The following is a 20757-nucleotide window of genomic DNA, read 5'->3' as shown; positions in this document are numbered from 1 at the left end:
TGCTCTCAGGCTGAGGTTCAGGAGGTCTAATTTTAAACTAACAGTATGGAGCTTTTTCATATCATATCATTACACAGTAAGTGCTGCCTTGTCCCGCCTCTGCCAGGACTATAAAAGGGGTCTGTTACTTCTTGGATCCAGTGCTAAATAAATACTCCTGTTCACAAGTTCCCTTATGTAATCTTTGTGTTGCATATTTTGTACTTTCAAACCTCCAGAATTTGAAATATCAGTATTTAATACTTGCAAATCATTTCATAAAGCATTAAATTGTATTTTCCATAGTAATCTTTTTTTTGCAACAGGGGTTATAAACACCACTCAGTACATTTCACCCCCAAGTTCGGAGCTTAAAAAATGTTTCTGTGAGTAGTTGCTATGCTTGTCTCTTCTTTCTTCTGCTTGGAAGATTTGCAAACCAACCCCCATGTGTTGGACAGAATACATACAAGTGTGCTCAGGCACGGATGTGGACCAGGACCATCAGGGGAGAAATTAAACCTTTGCATTGGGGCATGGTATGAAATAATCATGCCTAATGTGTAAATGCCCCTAACCTTTGAACTAGTCCTCAAATAGATGTGTATTTTTTTTAAAGATCCATTTTTCTTAAAAATTGCAATCAGGGTCTGCCCATTAATACTTATACTATTTGAAAAGCACTGGAGGACTTAAATTATGTCACCTTTTTATCTCTGATTTTGACTGATATACAGAACCGGTGTCATGGTTTAACTGGTGTTGAATTAACTTGTGACACTTTACTATGCACTTGGCTCCCGAATTTGAAAATGTATTTGTGCCCTCTGGGAATTAATGTTACTAGGAAAAAGTTGACAAAGTTGCAAAGTATATTTAAAGAGATTAAAGGAAAATATAAGTGTCTGCAGATACCTGATTAAAAAAAACTCTTTGCTTTCCAGGTAACCTTTCCATGTTTTTTCAAACTACATTTGCATTGAAATTCTGTTTATGAATTGAAAATATGTATGCAACTACTTTGACCCTGGTGTTAGTGGTTGTAGGAGGGTTTTGGTGAGCCTCAGAAGGTTTCTGGGTATCAGGCCGTGGCGTAACCTGACACACCAGATGGATGTGTTTCACACATCCATCTGAAAGAAACCTTCAATACAGAGCGTTTGGGAAAGGATTTGAAAAAGATGTGCTTTGCCTGAAGGTGGAACTTAAGACTCCTTGTGCTTCATTGTAAAGACAGTTCATCACTGCAACATGTACCCATAATTTTGGTTTTATCTTAACTAACATTTGCCAGCTTCTTACAAAGAAAATGTCCATTAAGCAGATCTGGGTCTGTCTCCTCACTCATCACTGCTGGCTGTGTCTTACCCTCTCACCTCTTCACCCCCAGGCACGTAAACATCCGTGCTGGAGGACTACGGGAACAAGTTGTGGTCAGACTTAGTCGTGCGATTAAATTGCATTATTATTTTGTAACGCTTTAAGGTTTCAAGATTAATCACAAGCGTTAACTCGTTAATGTTAACAGCCCACTATATAAGTATAAAACAGTATTTATCATGGTATTATAAAACCTCAAAACAACAAACGCAGACTTGGAAGAAGTGATTGCTATTTATTAAACAACATTTGCACTTTATATATTACAATATGGCAAAAAAAGTGCTGCGTGTATGCTTTGAGCTTAAAAAAAGTATGCACGCTGGCTCCGTTGTGTTGACCTTCTAAAACTTTTGCTATCTAGCACTGAAAATAGCTGTAGGTCTTGTCACTGCAAAACTGCAGTATTAACAATAGTGTTACATCTCTATTAAGCAGTTAGTAGTGTCAAAAACAACACAAGTTTGGTTATGTCTGCCATTTCCATATCATTGAAAGTGATACCATCCCACGCCAGTGACGTCAAACAGAGGAGAAACTGGCACACAGTGTGATGTTACCAGCCCAAGATAACATTTGGCCGTGTACGAAAGGCCAAAACTGCACAGGCAACAAAACACCTGCTTTGAAAATGCCCGCCTACATTTGTACTAGGCCTTAGACTTTATTTCTCTGAAGGGGAAATTGTTTTTCAAAGCACTGTATACCTAACAAACAAATCAAGAGACAGTACTTTTCTAAATCCTATAACAGAAAGCAAACAGTATCAAAGTTCACACTCTGGCCTGTCCAGCCAGGACTTTTGTTTGGCGCAGTTATGGCAGCAGGGAATATCGTGCCAAAGCAAGCCTTCCTGCACCAAAGTCCTCTGTGTCTGTAACCAGTGGGCAGTTGGGGAGGTGGATGTTTAGTGGATATGTGATGTCCTGTTCTATTGGAGCCAGAATGAATGTAATGGCCCTATTATTCAGGTGAGACCAAATATTTTTGCAGCTTTAGTTGTGATACCTGTTAGTTTTGGTTTGTTGAGCATTCTTTACGGTACATTGGAGTACAGCTCACTGAGGCAGCTGTCCAAGCAGTCCCATGGTTGCCTTTTGTTGATTTTAATGGTTGTTGTGTAGTCCCTTTTTTTAATCTGTTCTGATGTTTAAAAATACACACATGAAAAAATGAGGACACCGTAAAGCTTTTGTGCAACTCTTGTTGTCTAAAGACTAAGTGGTATGTATATTTTTTTATCCAGGAACACTCTGAAGTTTTTGGTGGAAGATGCCACAGGAGTTGAGCTCTTCCCTGAGACAGATGAGACAGTCAACATCCTCAACATCAAGAGAGGAATCATTTCAGCTCTTATGGTGCCGCTCCTGGAGGACAGTCAGAACAAAGTCATGGTTAGTTAGCAACTTTTAACATTCCAAAGGGGCTTCTCTGACAATTAACAGCTATTGATAACATGTTCAACTGGAGCAAGAATAAAGCCCAGTTAAAAAAGATTCAGAATGGGACTGAGTGGCAATAAATAACTATAAATAAATGAATCTTTATAAAGACATTTATATCAATCAGGGTTGTCAGGTTATGATGTCTAATTTGCACTAAAATGCTGGTCAAAATTTTAGTTTTAGAAACTTGTGATTGTTTTTGTGTTTTTTTCAGAGCACTGTATTCGGCCAGTGTCAGTCATACTACCACGTAAATGAGAGAAGGGACATTCCCACAGATGTGAGCGTATCCAGATATCTGCCCAACTGTGACAAGTTCACCAGCAGGGAATCAGCCAGCAGTCCACTCGCTCTGCTACAGAAACTGGTGAGACAAATGAATCTCTGTCTGTCACTTTGAAATGGTTAATGTTTTTTTTATGATATTTACTATGTGATTCAGAAAATATGTCTGAAGTGAACATTAGTTCTGTCCCAAATCAAGTGCTGTATTCTTCAAAGGACCTGAGCTATGAAGAATGCATGCCTCATGGCCTGCACAGGCCGCTTAGGCCTGACCAAAATGAGATGGTTTCATATATGGAAGAGTTCCTGTTTGCATCAGCATAAACTGGCCAACATAACCCAGCCATTTTTATTATACCCCATGTTCCACATAATTATGCAAATTGGATTTTAGTGTCATAAACATTCAGTTTTTTGTTTTTCAGTTAAACTCATGAATTGTATTGTGTACTGAGGGCTCTTTGGATCACTGAAATCAATCTCAGACACCTGTGATATTTAGTTTGCCAGGTGAGCTTAATTCAAGGAAAACTATATAAAAAGGATGTTCTACATTATTAAGCAGGCCACAGGTTTCAAGAAATATGGGAGAGAAAAAGGATCTCCCTGCTGCTGAAAATCGTCAAATAGTGCAATGCCTTGGACAAGGTATGAAAACATTAGATATTTTATTAAAAAAATTAAGCATGATCATCGTACTGTGAAGAAATTTGTGGCTGATCAGAGCACAGACTGGATTGTGCAGATAAAGGCATAATGAGGAAGGTTTCTGCCAGACAAATACATGGGATTAAGAGAGCAGCTGTTAAAATGCCATTACAAAGCAGCAGACAGGTATTTGAAGCTGCTGGTGCCTCTGGAGTCCCACCAACCTCAAGGTGTAGGATCCTCCAGTGGCTTGCAGTCGTGTATAAACCTACTATTCGACCACCCCTAACCAATGCTCACAAGCAGAAATGGCTGCAGTGGGCCCAGAAATACATGAAGACTCATTTTCAACAGTCTTGTTTACTGATGAGTGCCGTGCAACCCTGGATGGTCCAGATGGATGGTTAGTGGATGGTTGGTGGATGGCCACCATGTCCCAACAAGGCTGCGACATCAGCAAGGAGGTGGCGGAGTCATGTTTTGGGCCGGAATCATGGGGAGAGAGCTGGTAGGCCCCTTTAGGGTCCCTGAAGGTATGAAAATGACCTCAGCAAAGTATACAGAGTTTCTGACTGACTACTTTCTTCCATGGTACAAAAAGAAGAACAGTGCCTTCCGTGGCAAAATTATCTTCATTCATGACGATGCACCATCTCATGCTACAAAGAATACCTCTGTGTCATTGGCTGCTATGGGCATAAAAGGAGAGAAACTCATGGTGTACCCCCATCCTCCCCTGACCTCAACCCTGTTGAGAACCTTTGGAGCATCCTCAAGTTAAAGATCTATGAGGGTGGGAGTCAGTTCACATCAAAACAGCAGCTCTGGGAGGATATTCTGACATCTTGTAAAGAATTCAAGCAGAAACTCTCCAAAAACTCACAAGTTCAATGGATGCAAGAACTTGGCCTGTTAAGATGTTTTTGATTGAAATAGCTTTTGATTTCAGTAAATAAGACCTCTAATGCTGCAGGTTCAACAAATGACTATTTTCTGTTCTTTACAACCTATAAAATGTTTTGAAACATCGTTGTGCATAATAATCTGTAACAGTGCATTCTGAGTTTTTTATTTTTGAAAAATAAAATAGTTATCATTGGGAGGTTTGTTCACTAAAGTCTGAATTATGCTCTAATGATTGATGACTTGAAAATTATATTTGCATCATTTGCATTAACTATTTAGGAAAATCAGAGAAAATGTCATTTGCATAATAATTTGGAACAAGATGTGTAGCCTAAGAGTTGAACATATAACTGCATGATTAAAAGCATAAACTAAGGCGGGACTCACACCAGACAATTTTCAAATCCTAACTGATCTTAAAAACAATGGAGATCACATACAGAAGGACGATGATTTTTCACCTTAAAATCCTTTGATTTTGAACGTACACACTAGATTACATGGCCAAACCATGAGACCACACACTTGCTGTTTGTAATAATCTCACTTTGGAGAGTCCGTGTGTGTGATTAATCAAATTCAGAAGGAAAACAAACATGGAGGATGACTGAAATCCTCGCTGTTTGCAATAAGATATGATTGAGATTTTGACTGAGATGAATGTGCAGTTATGTTAGTTTGTGAGTTGTAAAAACAAAAGCATCTCGTTCTTTATACAACAAATCTTAGGTGGAGACTGCAGTTCTCACTGAGGTTATGACCATGTTTTAAACTTTCTATTTTAAAAAAGAATCCATCAAAGGTTGCAGCCCGTGCACTGATACACAGATGTCGAAACATCCTTTTAGTTCAAACATGAACTAAACTTCAGTGGGGGGAAGAGCTTGAACTGATCTTAAAAGCTGAAATTGTAAAAATCTATAATTTTGATCCAATAATCTCTGATAACTTCTACACTGTATCACAGCTTTTGTTCTAGTTAAAGAGATACTTCAACATTTTGGCAAATTCGCCCATTGCCATAATTCCTATAGTCTTAGTAATAGGTTCGTTACCTTTGGTTGTCGGTGCAAGCTATTTTTAGATTGTTAGTTCGGACCTGCTGTGCCAACTCAACTTAAGCAGACAGTATTCCGGCTTTCCCTCATCAAACTCATCAGATACACAATCCAACAACTCCAAAACGCTCTCATGGAGAAGTTGTGACCTGTACATTCATCATGCAATAGCTTGCACCGACAACTGAAGGTAACGAACGTATTACTAAGACTATAGGAATTATGGCAATGGGCGAATTTGCCAAAATGTTGAAGTATCCCTTTAAAGCTTAAAAACGTTTGAACGGTCACTGGGGTTCATTTGTTTTTGCTCTAGCTTTGAAAAGTGAACTTTGTTCATCCCAGTTTGTTTTGGAAGCGTGATAACATACACATATGTACAGCGCCGTTCAAAACATATGGGTAGGAGTATGTGGTAGAACTGCGTTTGGACCGAGCCTAATAAGCTTATTTAAGTTCTCTTTGATCTCATGCTTCTGTATCTATAAGGTAAAAAACATTTACAATGACAAACATTAACCAAAATGTTCTTTTATCTCCAGCATCGCCCCATCTCAAAGCTGATCACAGGCACACAAAACTGCCATTATCAGTTCGACAACAAGGGGAAGCACATCACGGCAGCCTCGTGTGAGGAGACACACACCTACCTGATCTTTTCTTATATGTAAGTCCCCCTGAGATTATGCTGTTGTAAATACTGTGCAAAATGCACAGTCACCTGTTGTTCATAACAGCAGGCTCGCCCCTGCCTATACGCAGACTACTCAAAGTACGTAGGGCCTCATCACCCAGGGGCAGCCTCACTTTGAGAGTTTTTTCCTTCTCTCTCTTTCTCGCTCTCTGTACATCAGACTGGTGTGTGTATGATAAATATGATCAAGGTATGTTTATACAACGCTGCCTAAACATAAACTTTACTTGGTCATCACACCTTTGTAAATTAACCCTCAAGATACCTTCTTTTTGGAGATCGATGCCATCCGTGGTCAGTTATGTACGTGCAGTATCCACTTGCTCTGCCTCTCTTGCTTTCTCTCTTTGTTACACAGACACTTTCATCTGGTCTGTCCCGTAATTTCACCTGCTGTCGTGCAATCTCTCTTGTCAAACGTCACTTTCTACCATTGTTTAGTTTGTGAATTTATGATAAAACTCCGTAAAGTTTCCAAGCTGGTTCTGATCAGGAATTAAATGACATCGTCAAACTTCCTCGTGCAAATCAGCTGTTTTGAAATCAGGTCACGGGTGAAAACAAATAATGAAGACGTATGATTTATGATATTTCAATAAAAGAAAGTCTACTGCTGCTTACACTGAAGCAGTGAGGAAGAGAAAGAAGCAAAATGTACAATGCTTAACAAATGTATTAGACCACCACCCAAAGTAAGGTTTATGCCACAGCTGCCCTAAATTAACAGCACTGGTAAAAATTGGTAAAACCAAAATCCTTTTTTATGTTTCTGCAATGGTTAATACACCAATATGTAGAAGCGCTTTAATCCAAATGATATTTTTAATGCTAAAATATAATTGTTGTGTTATCCATGAATTTTCAAATTTACTGATTTACAAAAAAAGTGAAAAAATAGTAAAGCGCATTATTATTTCTTGATGACTATGTCAAATTGTAGTTATTTATTGCATTCCTGAACATAAAAATTAGTTTTAGTGGTTGAATGTTATGCTTGATTCATTTCTGACTTCTCAGAGAAGCCCAGTGAGCCGGCTCAAATTTGGGTATAAGAAGGTGAATTCAGTTTGAAATCCCTCATTCCTGTTCAAAATGGTAAAACGTGGAGAGCTGACTGAAAATGAAAGAGTTCGCATTAAAGCACTTCATGATGCTGAATGGTCTCTGAGACAGGTGGTCTAATAAATTTGTTAAGCACTGTATGAGCTGCTGTCTGTGAGGGAAGGGGAGGGATGCAGGGGTGTGTGTGAGGGGGGATGAGGGGGGCAAGAGCAAGCAGATAGCTAACAAAGTAGGATTAATGTTATGATGAGATTAAGGTACCCCAAGTGATGACCATTATTTCTAAATATATGCAAATTTTAAAAATCCTCTTTTTTTCTTGCAACAAAGAATATGATCAATAAATCAATCATCATTTTGTGATTTTCTTTCAGATAAAGTTAGTTTTGGTCAAAAACACAGGTCTGTGGTAGTTTTTGGTATGTTATTCTTGATAAAGACTTAATTATAACTAAAAGTTGTGTTGTTGCAACTATCTCAGGCTTTATTGCAAAAACTTTTATTTTTTTATTATTGTAGTAATATATTTTTCTAGTTATTTAAGGTAATTTTATATGAGTAATGTTAAGTGAATATGTTGGGGGGCCTCATACCAGAGTCTGCTTAGGACCTCACTTTGGGGCAGCCCTGCATAACAGTCTCATTTACCTCACAGGGAGAACGGTTTATCATCAGTGGTGACACAGGATCTCACCTTCCAGAACTCCAGAAGGATCAGCAACAGAATGTTTGGTGAGTGATCTTTTTAATGATCCCAGGAAGAACTCTCTTTGTCACGCTGTAAATGCCTATGGAAGCGGTTCTCAACTGGTGGGTCGGGACCCAAAGTTGTCTATGTTTGATGCAGTCTATGGTTTTTGTTGATTTTATGTTGCCAAAGGGTATCTCTTTGCTGCTTTTGCCCTGTATGTTTAGGTATTTTTCATTTTAAATCTTGCTTGCTTTAAAAGTCAACACTCCTTGCCACTGAAAATGTAAAAAGCAGCTCACAGCTAAACACACCACCGGCAGTTTCAGACATTACAAATTAATAAAAAGAGATAATAAACAGTCTTAGCTTTTGGTCATCTTATCAAAGCATGTCTATATCGATTTAATAACCAGCTAAAACCCCCTCAAAGTTGCTTTCAATTAATTTACGTGTGTGAACACAGATGTGGACCCCCTCCAAAGCAAACCACTCCACTTCGAAGACCCTGACAATAAAGCTCCCGTCCAGACAAAGTATGCCGTTCTGAGCACGCTGCAAGACCTGGTGGATCTCACAGGAACAGATCAGGGTGAGACGAGGGCGAGTCTCTTCCATAAGCTGGTGTCCGGCCTGCGTGGGCTGAAGAATGACACCCTGAGCCCGACGGTCATTGAGATGATGGGGGTGTCCCGCTTGCTCACCTGGCAGGCCCTGGTCCAGTGTGGGACCTCTGAGTGCACCAGTGCCATCATGCAGTCCATCTGGGCCCTGGATGGAGTGTCTCTGGAGGTGGACGCTCTGGTGTACGGGCTGAGTCTGCAGGGAGACCCCGATGCTGCACGAGTCCGAGACATGCTCAGCATGGCTCAGTACAGACAGAGCAGAGCCATCCTATACGCTCTCGCCAACACAGTCAAGAAGTAAGTCAAATATACAAGAGTGAAGATATGAGCAATAATTATGTCACACACCCTTATTCAGTAAAAGGAATAAAAATAAGGTATTGATTCAGACTTAAATTGGGAGTTTTTTTAAAGAGTCATTTTGCCGTTTTTATACCTGAGCCCTAATTTAACAAGAGTCTGATTTACTAGATAAAACAGTTTTGTCACTTTTCATGTAAATTGCTTTTTCAAGTAGAAACAAAGCAGGCTGTGAATACAGTAAAGCAGTCCTGTCAGGTAAATATACCCAATATAAAGATCCCCAGATGGAGATACACCCTAGCGTTGCTTCAGTGCTCATTTGCAAATGCACTTTTAAGTGCATAACTCCCTCATTATGAGAAATGTATGAATGACAACTCCTTGATATCAATAAGGTAATGTCAGTACTTTACAGTACTTTTTTGTGCATCTTATTAAATATATGTTTGCATTCTTTTAATATGACTGCTTTAGTGAAATATATCTGCATTTTCAGAAATAATTTTGCATCTTGCAAAATGTTATTGCATCAGTTAAATGTTTTTTGCATTTGACCTCCAGGGCCTCTGTACTCCACTGAAAGATGCAGACTTAGGCATGGCTTATTTTGCAGATCATGAAAGTGTTTTGGTGTGAATTTCAGAACCTGAACCAGGACCTGGACCAGCCAGACAGCCAACAAAATCTCTTCTGACTTTATTAGATTATTTTTTTATTGTAGAGGGAGTCAACTTTTTGACACAATCTTTATTTGAACAAGACTGTGTTTTTAATTAAAGTTTCTAATGATCATCTTCAGGTTCCATGAAGGATATATCACACCACAGGTAAAAGAAGTGTCGGAGTTTATGGAAATGCTTTTAAACGACTGCTCTGGAGAAATCCGCGATATTGATTCTGACTTTCCTGCTGACCCCGAGGAGCTGTCCTTCCTTGTGTTAAGGGTACTGATTTACATTTCTCATCCCTTTATTTTTGTCTAAGAGGTTCAGTGTCCCATGAGAATAGCACTGTCATGAATTTTGCATAATTTTCTGTTGCATTTTTCAAAAAAAAAAAAAACCTGTGATGCAGTTTAAATATAAGTGATAGAAATCACATTTAAAAAAAACAAGATTGGCAAAAAATCCTGCAAGAAATGTCTTCATCCATCATTTGATATTTTTGTCTTTAAGTCATGGTGTTTGCTTTCAGTTGTGGTCTGTAATATGTAAGTAAACATGTAGAGTTTTTATAATTTCTTAGTTTTGTTGATTAAAATTAACTATTTAAAAGAGGTATGGTAACTACCACAAATAGAAAATCTAGAGCCATTAATTACCATTTTTTTCAGTGTTTTCTTTTTTAGTTAAATGTTGGCTTAAAGTGATTAATTCTTAATTTTGAACTAAGTGCAACTAAATTTATGCTTTTAACAACAAAAATAGGATAACCTATGGAGAAAAATCCCCCATGTAACACTTAAAGTATTTAAAATATTGTATAGTAGAAATTGCATATTAAATGTATAATTATATTATTATGTTAATAAAAATTTGGCATTAAATTGATATTTTTTGAAATAATAATTTAATAATTATTAATTAAATCAGTATTTAATAATAATTATTAATTAATTGTAGAATATTCTAAATGTAGATTTAAACAAAATTTAAAAAGCTTTTTAAAATCCTTTTCATAAAAAAACTTTTTGTACCAGTGACAAATCCTGGAAGACGCAAATATTAGGATATTTAGAAGCAAGATTTACGTGGACTGATTGTAGAAATGTGTACCTTGAACATTTATCAATGTGCACACATAAAAAATGGCTAACAATTATTTTTTTCAGCATTGTTTTTTTAGCTGTTTTTTAAAATGAAAATATAACGCTACACAGTGGTATCTTTACCGTTAATTAAAAAAATAAACCCACTGTCCACATATGAGACCATCTTTTTTACTACATCCTGTTGAAATACAATGCTTAGTTTTTTTTTGATACTTTCTAGGTCCTACTTATCAAAAAGAAATCAAAAATGTCTACCAACTAACAGCTCAGCTCTCAGGAGGCTAAACTTCATCTCTGCTCTGCAGGTTGTCGGTGTCATGGGTCAAGCCATGCAGGATGTCAGCCCCAGTTTGATCTCCTCAGTTTTGCGGTGTGCTCAGAAAACTGACACCCCTCTGTTAAACCAGAAGGCAGCTCTCCAGGCCTTAAGGTTGATGAGTATTAACGATGAGGTACATACACTTCATTTTATCAATGCCACCAAATCTTGAATGCACCTTAAAGCATGTACTACAATGATTTATCTATCATCTATCACCACAGATCAAAAAAGTCCTGGTACAAGTGTACTTGGACGATCAGAGCCCTGTTGAAAAACGCATCGCTGCCTACCTGATCCTGATGAAGAGCCCAGACCAGAAGTTGGTTGAAGACGTTATCACCAGTTTGGAGCGCCTAAACGATCGACACCTGTGGAGCTTCGTGATCTCCCACCTGAGAAACATCCACAAATCCAACGACCCAGAAATGAAAGCGTGAGTGTCCACAGATCAAAATTTAAGCTTATTTATGAAATAAATGAATAGTTTCTCAACCCAAACTAGATATTTATTCAATTTATTGTCTTCTTTGTAATAAATCGTGACATTAATTATGCAAATACTCCTACCATCAAATTAAGAGACTCAGCAGAAGCTGGAAATCAAAAGAATTAGAAGCTAAAAGGCTTTTTTGGAACTGGAAACAAAGAAATAAGGGCTGAAAGTAGAGTTACTTTCCTAATGTTGCAAAACAAAGAGAATCAGAATCAGGGTGTCTTTTTAGGCATTGCAAAGCTGTGTAATGAAATGACATGCTTCACATGAGTGATGCATGTATACATTTTAAAAATAGCATCATGAAAATATAAATTGGCCAATAAAATAGTGCTAACATTAAACATCAAAAGGATTGATATCTAAGGACTACAAGTGTTTGAAGGTTATGTTTTAGTAATATGTCATTGTACTAAAACCTTTGTTTTCTCTCCACTACAGACTCAAAGAGTACATTGATTCGGCCTTACAGGATGTGGCAGTAGCAGACGGCATGTCACAAAACTTCAAACTGGACTCTTCGTTGGGTTCGGTTCAGGGAAACATCATCCGAGATGACATGAACACTTTACCAAAGGAGGTCATGCTGGAGACCACTCTGAAAGTTTTTGACTACACGTTTGACATCTTTGAGGTACGTCCTCGTCCCTTCTTGGACTTTGGTAAATAACACAAATTAGGCCTTGAAAATATTTTTAAAAAGTGTAGTTTACATCTTGCTCATCATTTCAGGTTGGCATTGAGGGAACAGGATTTGAACCGACAATTGAGGCTCTCTTTGGAGAAAACGGATTCTTCCCAGACGCCATTTCCAAAGTCTTGTACTGGGCTGAAGGCAGAGCATCCAGGCTGCGGGAGACTTTAGACAGGATCGCCTCTGACAGAAACAGAATGAAGAGACAGGTAAAACACAAAGATTATAGAGTTCCTATTCAGTCACGTGACCATCCACCACCGTAGAACTTAGGCAGCTACCATTAACCAAGGGTCCAGGAACCCCCATGGGGGACACCAAAGATCATGGGGGGTGCGAGGCTTTGTCTGCTCTGAGGATGCCAAAATTAGATTTGCAAATATTGACCAAAACCATGATAAAGCAGTTAGTAAGTAGTCTTTACAAAGGTCTTCTGATAAGAAAAAGCATGCACAGGCTTTTTTTAGGGTTTTATCATTGAAACAATTAAAATCTATGTTGATTTTTGCCAGCAATGTATCACTTTTTCTTCCCTCTTGGGTCCTTGGGGGGCTCGGCTTTTCTTAGGTATATGATTTGGGGGGGGGGTGTCCAAGGAAAAATGGTTTGGAAACACTGATTAAGACCTTAATGTTTACATACCAGTACACAGTGCTGTGAAAAGTATTTGGCCCCTTCCTGATTTCTTTTTTTTTTTTTGCATGTTTGTCACACTTTCATGTTTCAGATCAAACAATTTAATGTTAAGCAGAGAAGTTAACACGAGTAGTACAAAATCCAGTTTTAACATGATTGTTTTATTTACTAAAGGAGAAAGCCATCCAAACCTACCTGGCCCCATGTGAAGGAGACCTGGCATTGTATGGTCTATGTTCAGTTTTGTAGAATAAAGTGCCATGTGGAAATCCCCATACTGTCCTCTTGTCGGTTGTCTGCTATCCTGGAGCTTCTTCTGATGCTGTTAGCCTCTCCACCTAAAACCACCAACCAACCGTTACACATCGCTGTGGAGGAATGTTGTCCCACTCTTCTTGGCAGAATTTTTTTAATTCAGCCTCAACAGAGTGTTTTTGAGCATGAACAGACTTTTTAATGTCATGCCACAGCATTTTGATCAGATTAAAGGTCTGACTTTGTCTAGACCACTCCAGAACCTACTTTTTTTTTTGTTTTTGAAGTCATTCAGTGGTGGACTTGCTGGTGTGTTTCGGATCATTGTCCTGCTGTAACAACCCATGTGCACTTGAGCTTGAGGTTAAAAACTGATGGTTAGACATTCTCCCACAGGATTTTCTGGTAGAGAACAGAATTCATGGTTTCATCAATCACAGCAAGTGGTCAAAGTCTTGAGGGCAGCAAAGCAGCCCCAGACCGTCACACTACCACCACCACGTTTGACTGTTTGTATGATGTTCTTTTATGAAATGCATCAAGTTTTATGGTATATAATCGGGCGCACACGTTTCAAAAAGTTAGACGTTTTTTTCTCATCATTCCACAGAATAGTTTCCCAAAAGTCTTTGGGATCATCAAGATAATTTTTGTCTCTTTCTTGTTATTGAATCATGAACACTGACGTAACAGAGTCAAGTGAGGCCTGCAGGTCTTTAGATGTTGATCTGGGTTCTTTTGTGACCTCCTGGATGAGTTGTCAATGCGCTCTTTAAATAGTTTTGGTAGGCCGGCCACTCCTAGGAAGGTTCACCATTGTTCCAAGTTTTCTCCATTTGTGGATAATGGCTCTCACTGTGGAGTCTCAAATGGCTCTTTCCCCTAAGTAAATGAAAACATCATTTAAAAACTTCATTTTGAATTAACTTGGGTGATCTTTCTGTAATATCAAAATGAGTGATGATCTAAAACACTGAACTGCAACAAAAATGGAAAAAGATAAGAAATCAGGAAATACTTTTCCACCGCCCTGTATCTACAGTGAGGAGAATCCTTCTCCTTACACCGTCAGCAGGATGAAAGCCAAAAGTACAAAAAGTTTGATTCTTTGCAATGTGTTTGGGCCTGTGATTCTTCACATGAAGGGTAAAAAAATATGCATTATTTAAGCATAGGTTATTGCTAATCAGGTACTTCATGTTGCTTAACAATATTATGAGGATCACTGTCAGTTAGTTTCTACTCGCTCCTCTTTGAGTTTTCTTTCTCAGACGACATTCTCTCCAAGTATAACATGTTTGTCTACTCAGTTATTGCATCCTGTTGAAAAACAGCTTTGTTTCATAAAAAAATTAAAAGCAAACTGGCTAAAACAAGGTGACCATTTTCAACAATAGGAGGAAGCACTTTATGTCCACTAGGAGTCAGTTCCTAGAGAGTGTGTGATATGTGAAAGCTATGCATTAATGCTAACTCTGTTTTTAAGACAGAAACTGATTCATTAATTTGTAATATCTCTGCAGATTCCAGATGATCTTCTGAAGGACATCATCTCTGTTATCAAGAAGCTTATTGATGATCTTCGTTCCTCTCCAAAACCTGAAGCTGTCGCCTTCCTCCGGCTTCTGGGAAATGAGATCGGATACGTGAAGCCTGGGGATGTGAGAAAGATGGCTGATGCTCTGTTCATGTACTTCCATGTTTTCGTCAGGATCCTGCCTTTCAATGTAAGACAATCTGATGAACTTTGTTTGAAAAACGAAGTGTTTCATTTCAGATCAACTGAAAGAAACGATTGTGAAGTCCTCAAAAATGAATTCACTGCATTTTATCAAGTTAGAAAGGTTTAAAGCCACTAAAGTTTGCTGCCATCAGATTCAAAATGAGCTTATATTTTCAATGAAATGGTAAAAAGTCTTAATTTCAACATCTTTTATGTTGTTTTTGTGCCATTGTGATTGAAATATGGGTTTATAAGATTTGAAAATCACTGCATTTATTTTTTGCATCCAGTTTTTGGGAATTGGGTTGTAGTTAGAACTGGCTTTTCCTAAATGTTGAGCTTAATTAAGCCTCCTCAGAAACTGTTGCTTGTGAGACTACTTCTGTATTTTACAGTCTGTGATCACTGGTCATGGTTAAAGAGGTTTACAGCTGAACAGCTGATATTTCCATCCATCTTGTTTGTTTTCTTTCCAACAGGTCCTCTCTGCTCTAACATCCAGCTCTGACAATGAACTCTTTGCGCACTACATCTTCATGGAGAACTCCTTCTCTCTGCCCACCGCCTCTGGCTTCCCTCTGAAGTTCTCCCTGGCAGGAGTGTTCGCGCCTGGTGCCAAAGGAGGCCTGAGTCACTCACAGGCTAACGGAATGGTAAGTTAGCTTTTAAAATAAAACTGTGATTTCACACGTTTTCCCCATATGAATCTTTAATTACAGCATTTCTGTCTCCTTTGTCTTTTAGTCTGAATTGTCCTTCATGCCATCGGTTGGACTTGAATTCATCACACAAATGGGTGTTCACGTCCCAGACTTTGCGGATGCAGGGCTGGAGATGCACACTAACATGTATCACGAGAGCTCCCTCAATGTAAAAGTCAGCTTTAGCAGAAACCAGATGAAGCTGTCTATCCCTGCTCCAAAGTCAAACACACAGCTGCTTAGTTTAAGGTTGGTAGCATTTCCTCACATTACTCAACTTAGCATCAGACTTGTTAACAGCATGCTTCCTCTCTCTTTTACAAATACAGCAACAAAGTTCTGTCAGTCTCCTCTGGTCAGACTGAGGCGCTTCCTCTGATGGACGACCGCACTCACTCTACTGACTGCCAGCCTCTAATAAGCGGTCTTAATCTCTGCACAGTAACACGATACCCCAGCGCTTCCTCCACCGACCAGGCTCCTTATTTCCCTCTGACTGGAGAGGCCAGGTAAAATGAGACCACAGCTCATCGGCAGAACTGCAGCTCTGCCCACCTTTACTGCTTACTTCTTGTTTTTAATTGAGGACTTAACTCTGTGTTATAGTATCAATCTGCTGAAGAAGTGCAGTAATGAAACAGCAATGAAAAGACAGAAAACACAAAAAAACTGAGTTTTATTTACTACACATGCAGAAGGTTACCCTTACTGGTCAATTTGAGGCTGTTACGAGTATTTCCCCTGTTATGTCACAAAATGTAAATTAATTAAAAGTAGATGGCCTGCCTAAGCACTGAAGTAAAACTGCATTGTGCTTCTTATGCCATTATACAACCCTTCTAGTATCAGCTAACCTAAAGAACACAAAACCTAAAGGGCAGTGTCCTTTGATTCATGTAGAAATATCAGTGCAAAAACTCCACATATCGCACCTTTAACCAGAATGCAGGATTGAAACTTGTGTTGTTTTCTCAGGTTTGCGATTGAAATCCAGCCCACAGGACAAGTGTCTGAGTACACTGCCATCATCACTCAAGAAACACTCAGAGAGGGTAGAAAGGGTCGTAATAAAGTTGACTCTCTGAAGCTAACCTTAAAAGCAGAAGGTTTGTATTTTCAGAAGTACCTTTGTATGTGTGTGTTTGTTTGTAAGTGTGTCAATCAGTCCAGTATATGTGGGATGTATCCATGTTGGAACTATTTTATGTTTCTTATCCATAATGCAAACTCTATGTCAAGAATAGTCAAGCTCTAACTTAAGCTGTGTCATTGTTGGGTTGCACCCAACCGGCAACCTACAGTCCTGAAAAATGAAGCCAATGCGGAAGTGCAAAAACTGCAATACGGCGAGTGTCCACTTGAGGCTGGCTGCAGGAACACCAAAAATCATGTACACAGCACATTTTAAAAAGCTGTTTTCTGCACTAGAAAAAAAATGGTTGACAGTCTGGTTCAAAAAGTGGGTCTCATTAGCTAATGTCTTATGTGCTCTCACTGTACATGGGTGAATTGTTTTGTACCACAATGGTTAAGATTATATTGAGGAAAAACTGTATCTTGAATTATCACCAGCTGGCTTGGTTAGCTTACCGTTACATCTGCACTCTTGGGCTACTCTAAACTCAATTAAATGAAATGCATTACCAGTTATTTATTCTCCTTTCTAAATAAATCTTAGTTTTAGCTCTTCCCGACTGATTTTTGTTAAACATATTCAAGCTAAAATCATTATAAAGCCAGCACATTGTCTAGGCTAACATGCAGTTTAGCTAGTTTAGCTTACTCACCGGGAAAATCAGCGTGCAAAACACTCAAACAAAGAACTCCTCCGTGAGGCGTTGCGTTTCGCTCCTTCTAACGTCTTTCTTAACCTGCAGAGGTTGTCTAAGGTTGCTTATGACTGAAATAAGCAGTTTATCACTTTTTAGAAACTAAATATCTCTCTAAAGAATCCACCACGTGCATAACTTGCCCTCTCATCAAGCTCATAAGGAAAAGTAAAACTAATGAGCTGCACACTCATCCTCTTTACTAAGTTACACCAGCAGGGGGTGCTGTGCTCAACTACATGAACAAAAGTATTTGTTCTGACAACTGGTCTTTTTTTTTTTACTTTAACTCCTTTTAAAACTGTTTTTTTATCTTAGAGAAAATATACATACAATGATCTTCAATGTTTCTTAACTTTTTTTAAACTGTTTTTTGCATCTTTTAATTAATTTTAAGACTTTTTGACACTTTTATCTTTATATAGTCAAAGGAAAATACATTCAACAGATTTTTAAGGTCTGTCCTGAATACCTGAGCTACATTTACATGCATTTGTTGTTGCTGTTTCTTGAACTGAAATGTCTGAATAAAATCTCTTCGGTTTCCAGGAGATGATTCAACAGAGGCCACTGCGACTGTGAAATACAACCACAATAAGAACACTGTCACTACAGAGGTTGTTATTCCTGATTATGATGTGGAAGCAGGAATAAAGCTGGCTGTGACCGACAGTGAGGCTAAAGGAAAGAAGATGCGAGGCATCACCATCGATGTCACCAACAAGAACATCCCACAGCTGAGTCTGGTTGCACGAACAAGGTACTTGCTGTTTATTTGCCAATAGGATGTTTGTTTTTCTTTAGACAGTTTATCTTAAGTATATAGAAAAGAAGGTAATACTTAACATAAGTCAAGCCCTACCATTTATGACTATTTGTTTAAATTTCAGGCTCAACATGATGAAGGACGCCATGCTGCAACTAGAGATGACCATCCCCTCTCTGAAGAGTGATGCCTCCTTTACTGCAAACCTAAGGAGCGAAGAGGGAATAATCCTGGACTTAGAGACAGCTGTCAACCTGCCCGAAACTTCCTCTCAACAAAAAGCAACACTTAAATACGGTAACTGTTAGCGATCTATCTTTCATTAATTGCTCATATCTTCTTAAATCTTGATCATCTTGGTCTCTACTTATGCAGCTGGGCTCTTGTGTTAGTGATGTCTTATATTGTGTTAGAATAAAATCTGTCGGTCGGGTTTCTGTTTTGGTTTTTATATGGTTAGGGTGTTGTCGATGTTGTTTGGGTGCCTCTCTTGTTGGTTGTTTTGTTGTCTTGGTCTTCTGTTGTTGTTGTTGTTGGGGAAGCGACCCTGTAGCTTTAGTCTTATGTTTGCTTCTCCACATGTCAAAGGAATTGAGCCTTTTTTTTCAAAAGTGCCCTACTTATAAAGTTAATATTAATAGCTATTACAGCCAAATGTGAGTAAATTGGGTGTTTCTTTTTGTAGATGAAGACAAAATGGAACTGGAACTGAAGTCAGACCTAAATTCAGAGATCCAGAAACTGATCCCAAATATAGAGGATCATCACAGGCAGCTGCAGCAGCTCATCGATCACATCCTGGACCAAAAAGTGGCCAAGACTGATATGAAACTGCGTCACATCGTCACCAAAGGAATTGAGGTGGGGCTTTAACTTGTTAAAGTATCACCACACTTCATAGCTGTCATGATATGTAAAAAACTAAAATATGAAGAGAGGACCTAAGTGCAGATTAAACCAAAATCAATTCGATCAGCAAAAGTGAATGAGACAAAAATTTACCGAAAACTTGCTTTAAAAGTCCTAAAACACTACAGCTCCACAAGAATGAATGGACATGACATGTCTGGCCCTCAGTAACAGCTGGATTGAGGTTAGGAGTCTGGTCATTAAAGTAAAAGGGCAGAATGCACTTGCAATCGTTAACGTTTTTTTTTTTTTTTTTTTTTTTAAGATTTATTTTTGAGCCTTTTTATGCCTTTATTAGATAGAGGAGGACAGTAGATAGACTCGGAAACAGGGAAAAGTGTGAGGAGAGACGTGCTGTAAGGAGCCACAGGCCAGATTCGAATCCAGGCTGACCGCGTACATGGTGCACGCCTTAAACCACTAGACCAGCTGCGCGTCCGCAATCATCAACTTTAGGGGGTTTCTCATGTTATTTTATGTCCCTCTGAAGGTAACTCGTGCAGGGACGGAACATTCTTGCAAATTAAAGCCCTATTTACATGACGTTTTCAGGTGAAAATGCAAATCTTTTTTTTGGCTGTCCGTTTATATAAGAACAGTGTTTTGGTGCCTGAAAACGTAACAATTTGGAAATGGGCTCAAGAGTAGAGTTTTTCAAAATGCCCCGCCTCTGTCTCCGTGTAAACAGGGAAAACGACAATTTCTGAAAACGCACATGTACAGTACGGCTGCAGAACCGAGCCGTCTGGTGTAGTTACCTCTGATTGAGGTTGTCACAGACGGCTGGGTTCAGAAAATAATTAATGTTTATCTTAATGTCGCCCTAAAGGCAGGTGATATATGGCTGGGAAAACTGACAGATCACATCCCCTATCTTGCAAACTTACGAAGTAAGAGGAGCATCTCCGATCTCACCTTGCCAGCTCTGCCTGAGAAACTGTTTCTGCAGATGTAAGTGTGGTGTTAAGAGATCTAGAAACTGAATTCACATCTCAGTATTATTTACAAATAAATTATTTGTTGCAAAGTCTGCAGATGGACAAATATTGATGCTCCTTTGTTTGTACCTCCACAGTGACAGCTTGTTCCGATACCAGTTCAATAAGGACAGGATCCCCGTCTCGCTTCCTCTTCCACACGGAGGCAAAACATCAGAAGAATTGAATATCCCAACAACTTTATCCATGCCTGCCATCAATGTACCAGAGATAGGCCTCTATGTCCCTGCCAATAACATCCCAATACCATCATTCACCATACCACTCACTCTGGATTTCACTGTCCCCCTACTCGGCCTGGCAGAAGTATCCTCCAAGATAAACAGCAACTTCTACAGCTGGGAGGGCTCCATCTCCGGGGGCAACAACACCGCTGATGGACCTAGCTATGTTGCACAGTACAAGGCCAAAGCCCAATCACCTTTCAATCTTCTGTCTTACGAGCTTGAAGGTGAGTTTTAGCTTTAGTTTTCAGCTTTAAAGAATGGTAATTCATGAAACGGCACAAGATGTGATCCGTTGATTTAAGAGTCAAAATCTGTCCAACTGGCAATGTAAGAGTTAATGGCCAGTGGCTTTAAGTACA

At 38.9% G+C, this 20757-nt stretch overlaps 1 protein-coding gene across 1 annotated transcript in view; it reads left to right on the top strand.

The window, feature by feature from the left end:
* apoba (apolipoprotein Ba) overlaps positions 1 to 20757 on the top strand; it is a 42919-nt gene that overhangs the window by 7978 nt on the left and 14184 nt on the right. The window contains exons 5-24 of the mRNA XM_041812323.1: positions 2606 to 2753; positions 3019 to 3171; positions 6244 to 6368; positions 8113 to 8189; positions 8612 to 9068; positions 9874 to 10018; positions 11151 to 11297; positions 11389 to 11600; positions 12102 to 12294; positions 12393 to 12563; positions 14769 to 14972; positions 15448 to 15621; positions 15713 to 15918; positions 15999 to 16178; positions 16645 to 16775; positions 18048 to 18258; positions 18389 to 18561; positions 18950 to 19125; positions 20003 to 20124; positions 20249 to 20622. Of these exons, the coding sequence (XP_041668257.1) occupies positions 2606 to 2753; positions 3019 to 3171; positions 6244 to 6368; positions 8113 to 8189; positions 8612 to 9068; positions 9874 to 10018; positions 11151 to 11297; positions 11389 to 11600; positions 12102 to 12294; positions 12393 to 12563; positions 14769 to 14972; positions 15448 to 15621; positions 15713 to 15918; positions 15999 to 16178; positions 16645 to 16775; positions 18048 to 18258; positions 18389 to 18561; positions 18950 to 19125; positions 20003 to 20124; positions 20249 to 20622 (3779 nt within the window). The remainder of the gene's footprint in view (positions 1 to 2605; positions 2754 to 3018; positions 3172 to 6243; positions 6369 to 8112; positions 8190 to 8611; positions 9069 to 9873; positions 10019 to 11150; positions 11298 to 11388; positions 11601 to 12101; positions 12295 to 12392; positions 12564 to 14768; positions 14973 to 15447; positions 15622 to 15712; positions 15919 to 15998; positions 16179 to 16644; positions 16776 to 18047; positions 18259 to 18388; positions 18562 to 18949; positions 19126 to 20002; positions 20125 to 20248; positions 20623 to 20757) is intronic.

This window comes from Cheilinus undulatus, linkage group 18 (assembly GCF_018320785.1).
Source record: "Cheilinus undulatus linkage group 18, ASM1832078v1, whole genome shotgun sequence".
NCBI classification, from domain to species: domain Eukaryota; kingdom Metazoa; phylum Chordata; class Actinopteri; order Labriformes; family Labridae; genus Cheilinus; species Cheilinus undulatus.
The sequence above is the reverse complement of the archived record's forward strand: the minus strand, read 5'-3'. Positions and strand labels throughout refer to the sequence as shown.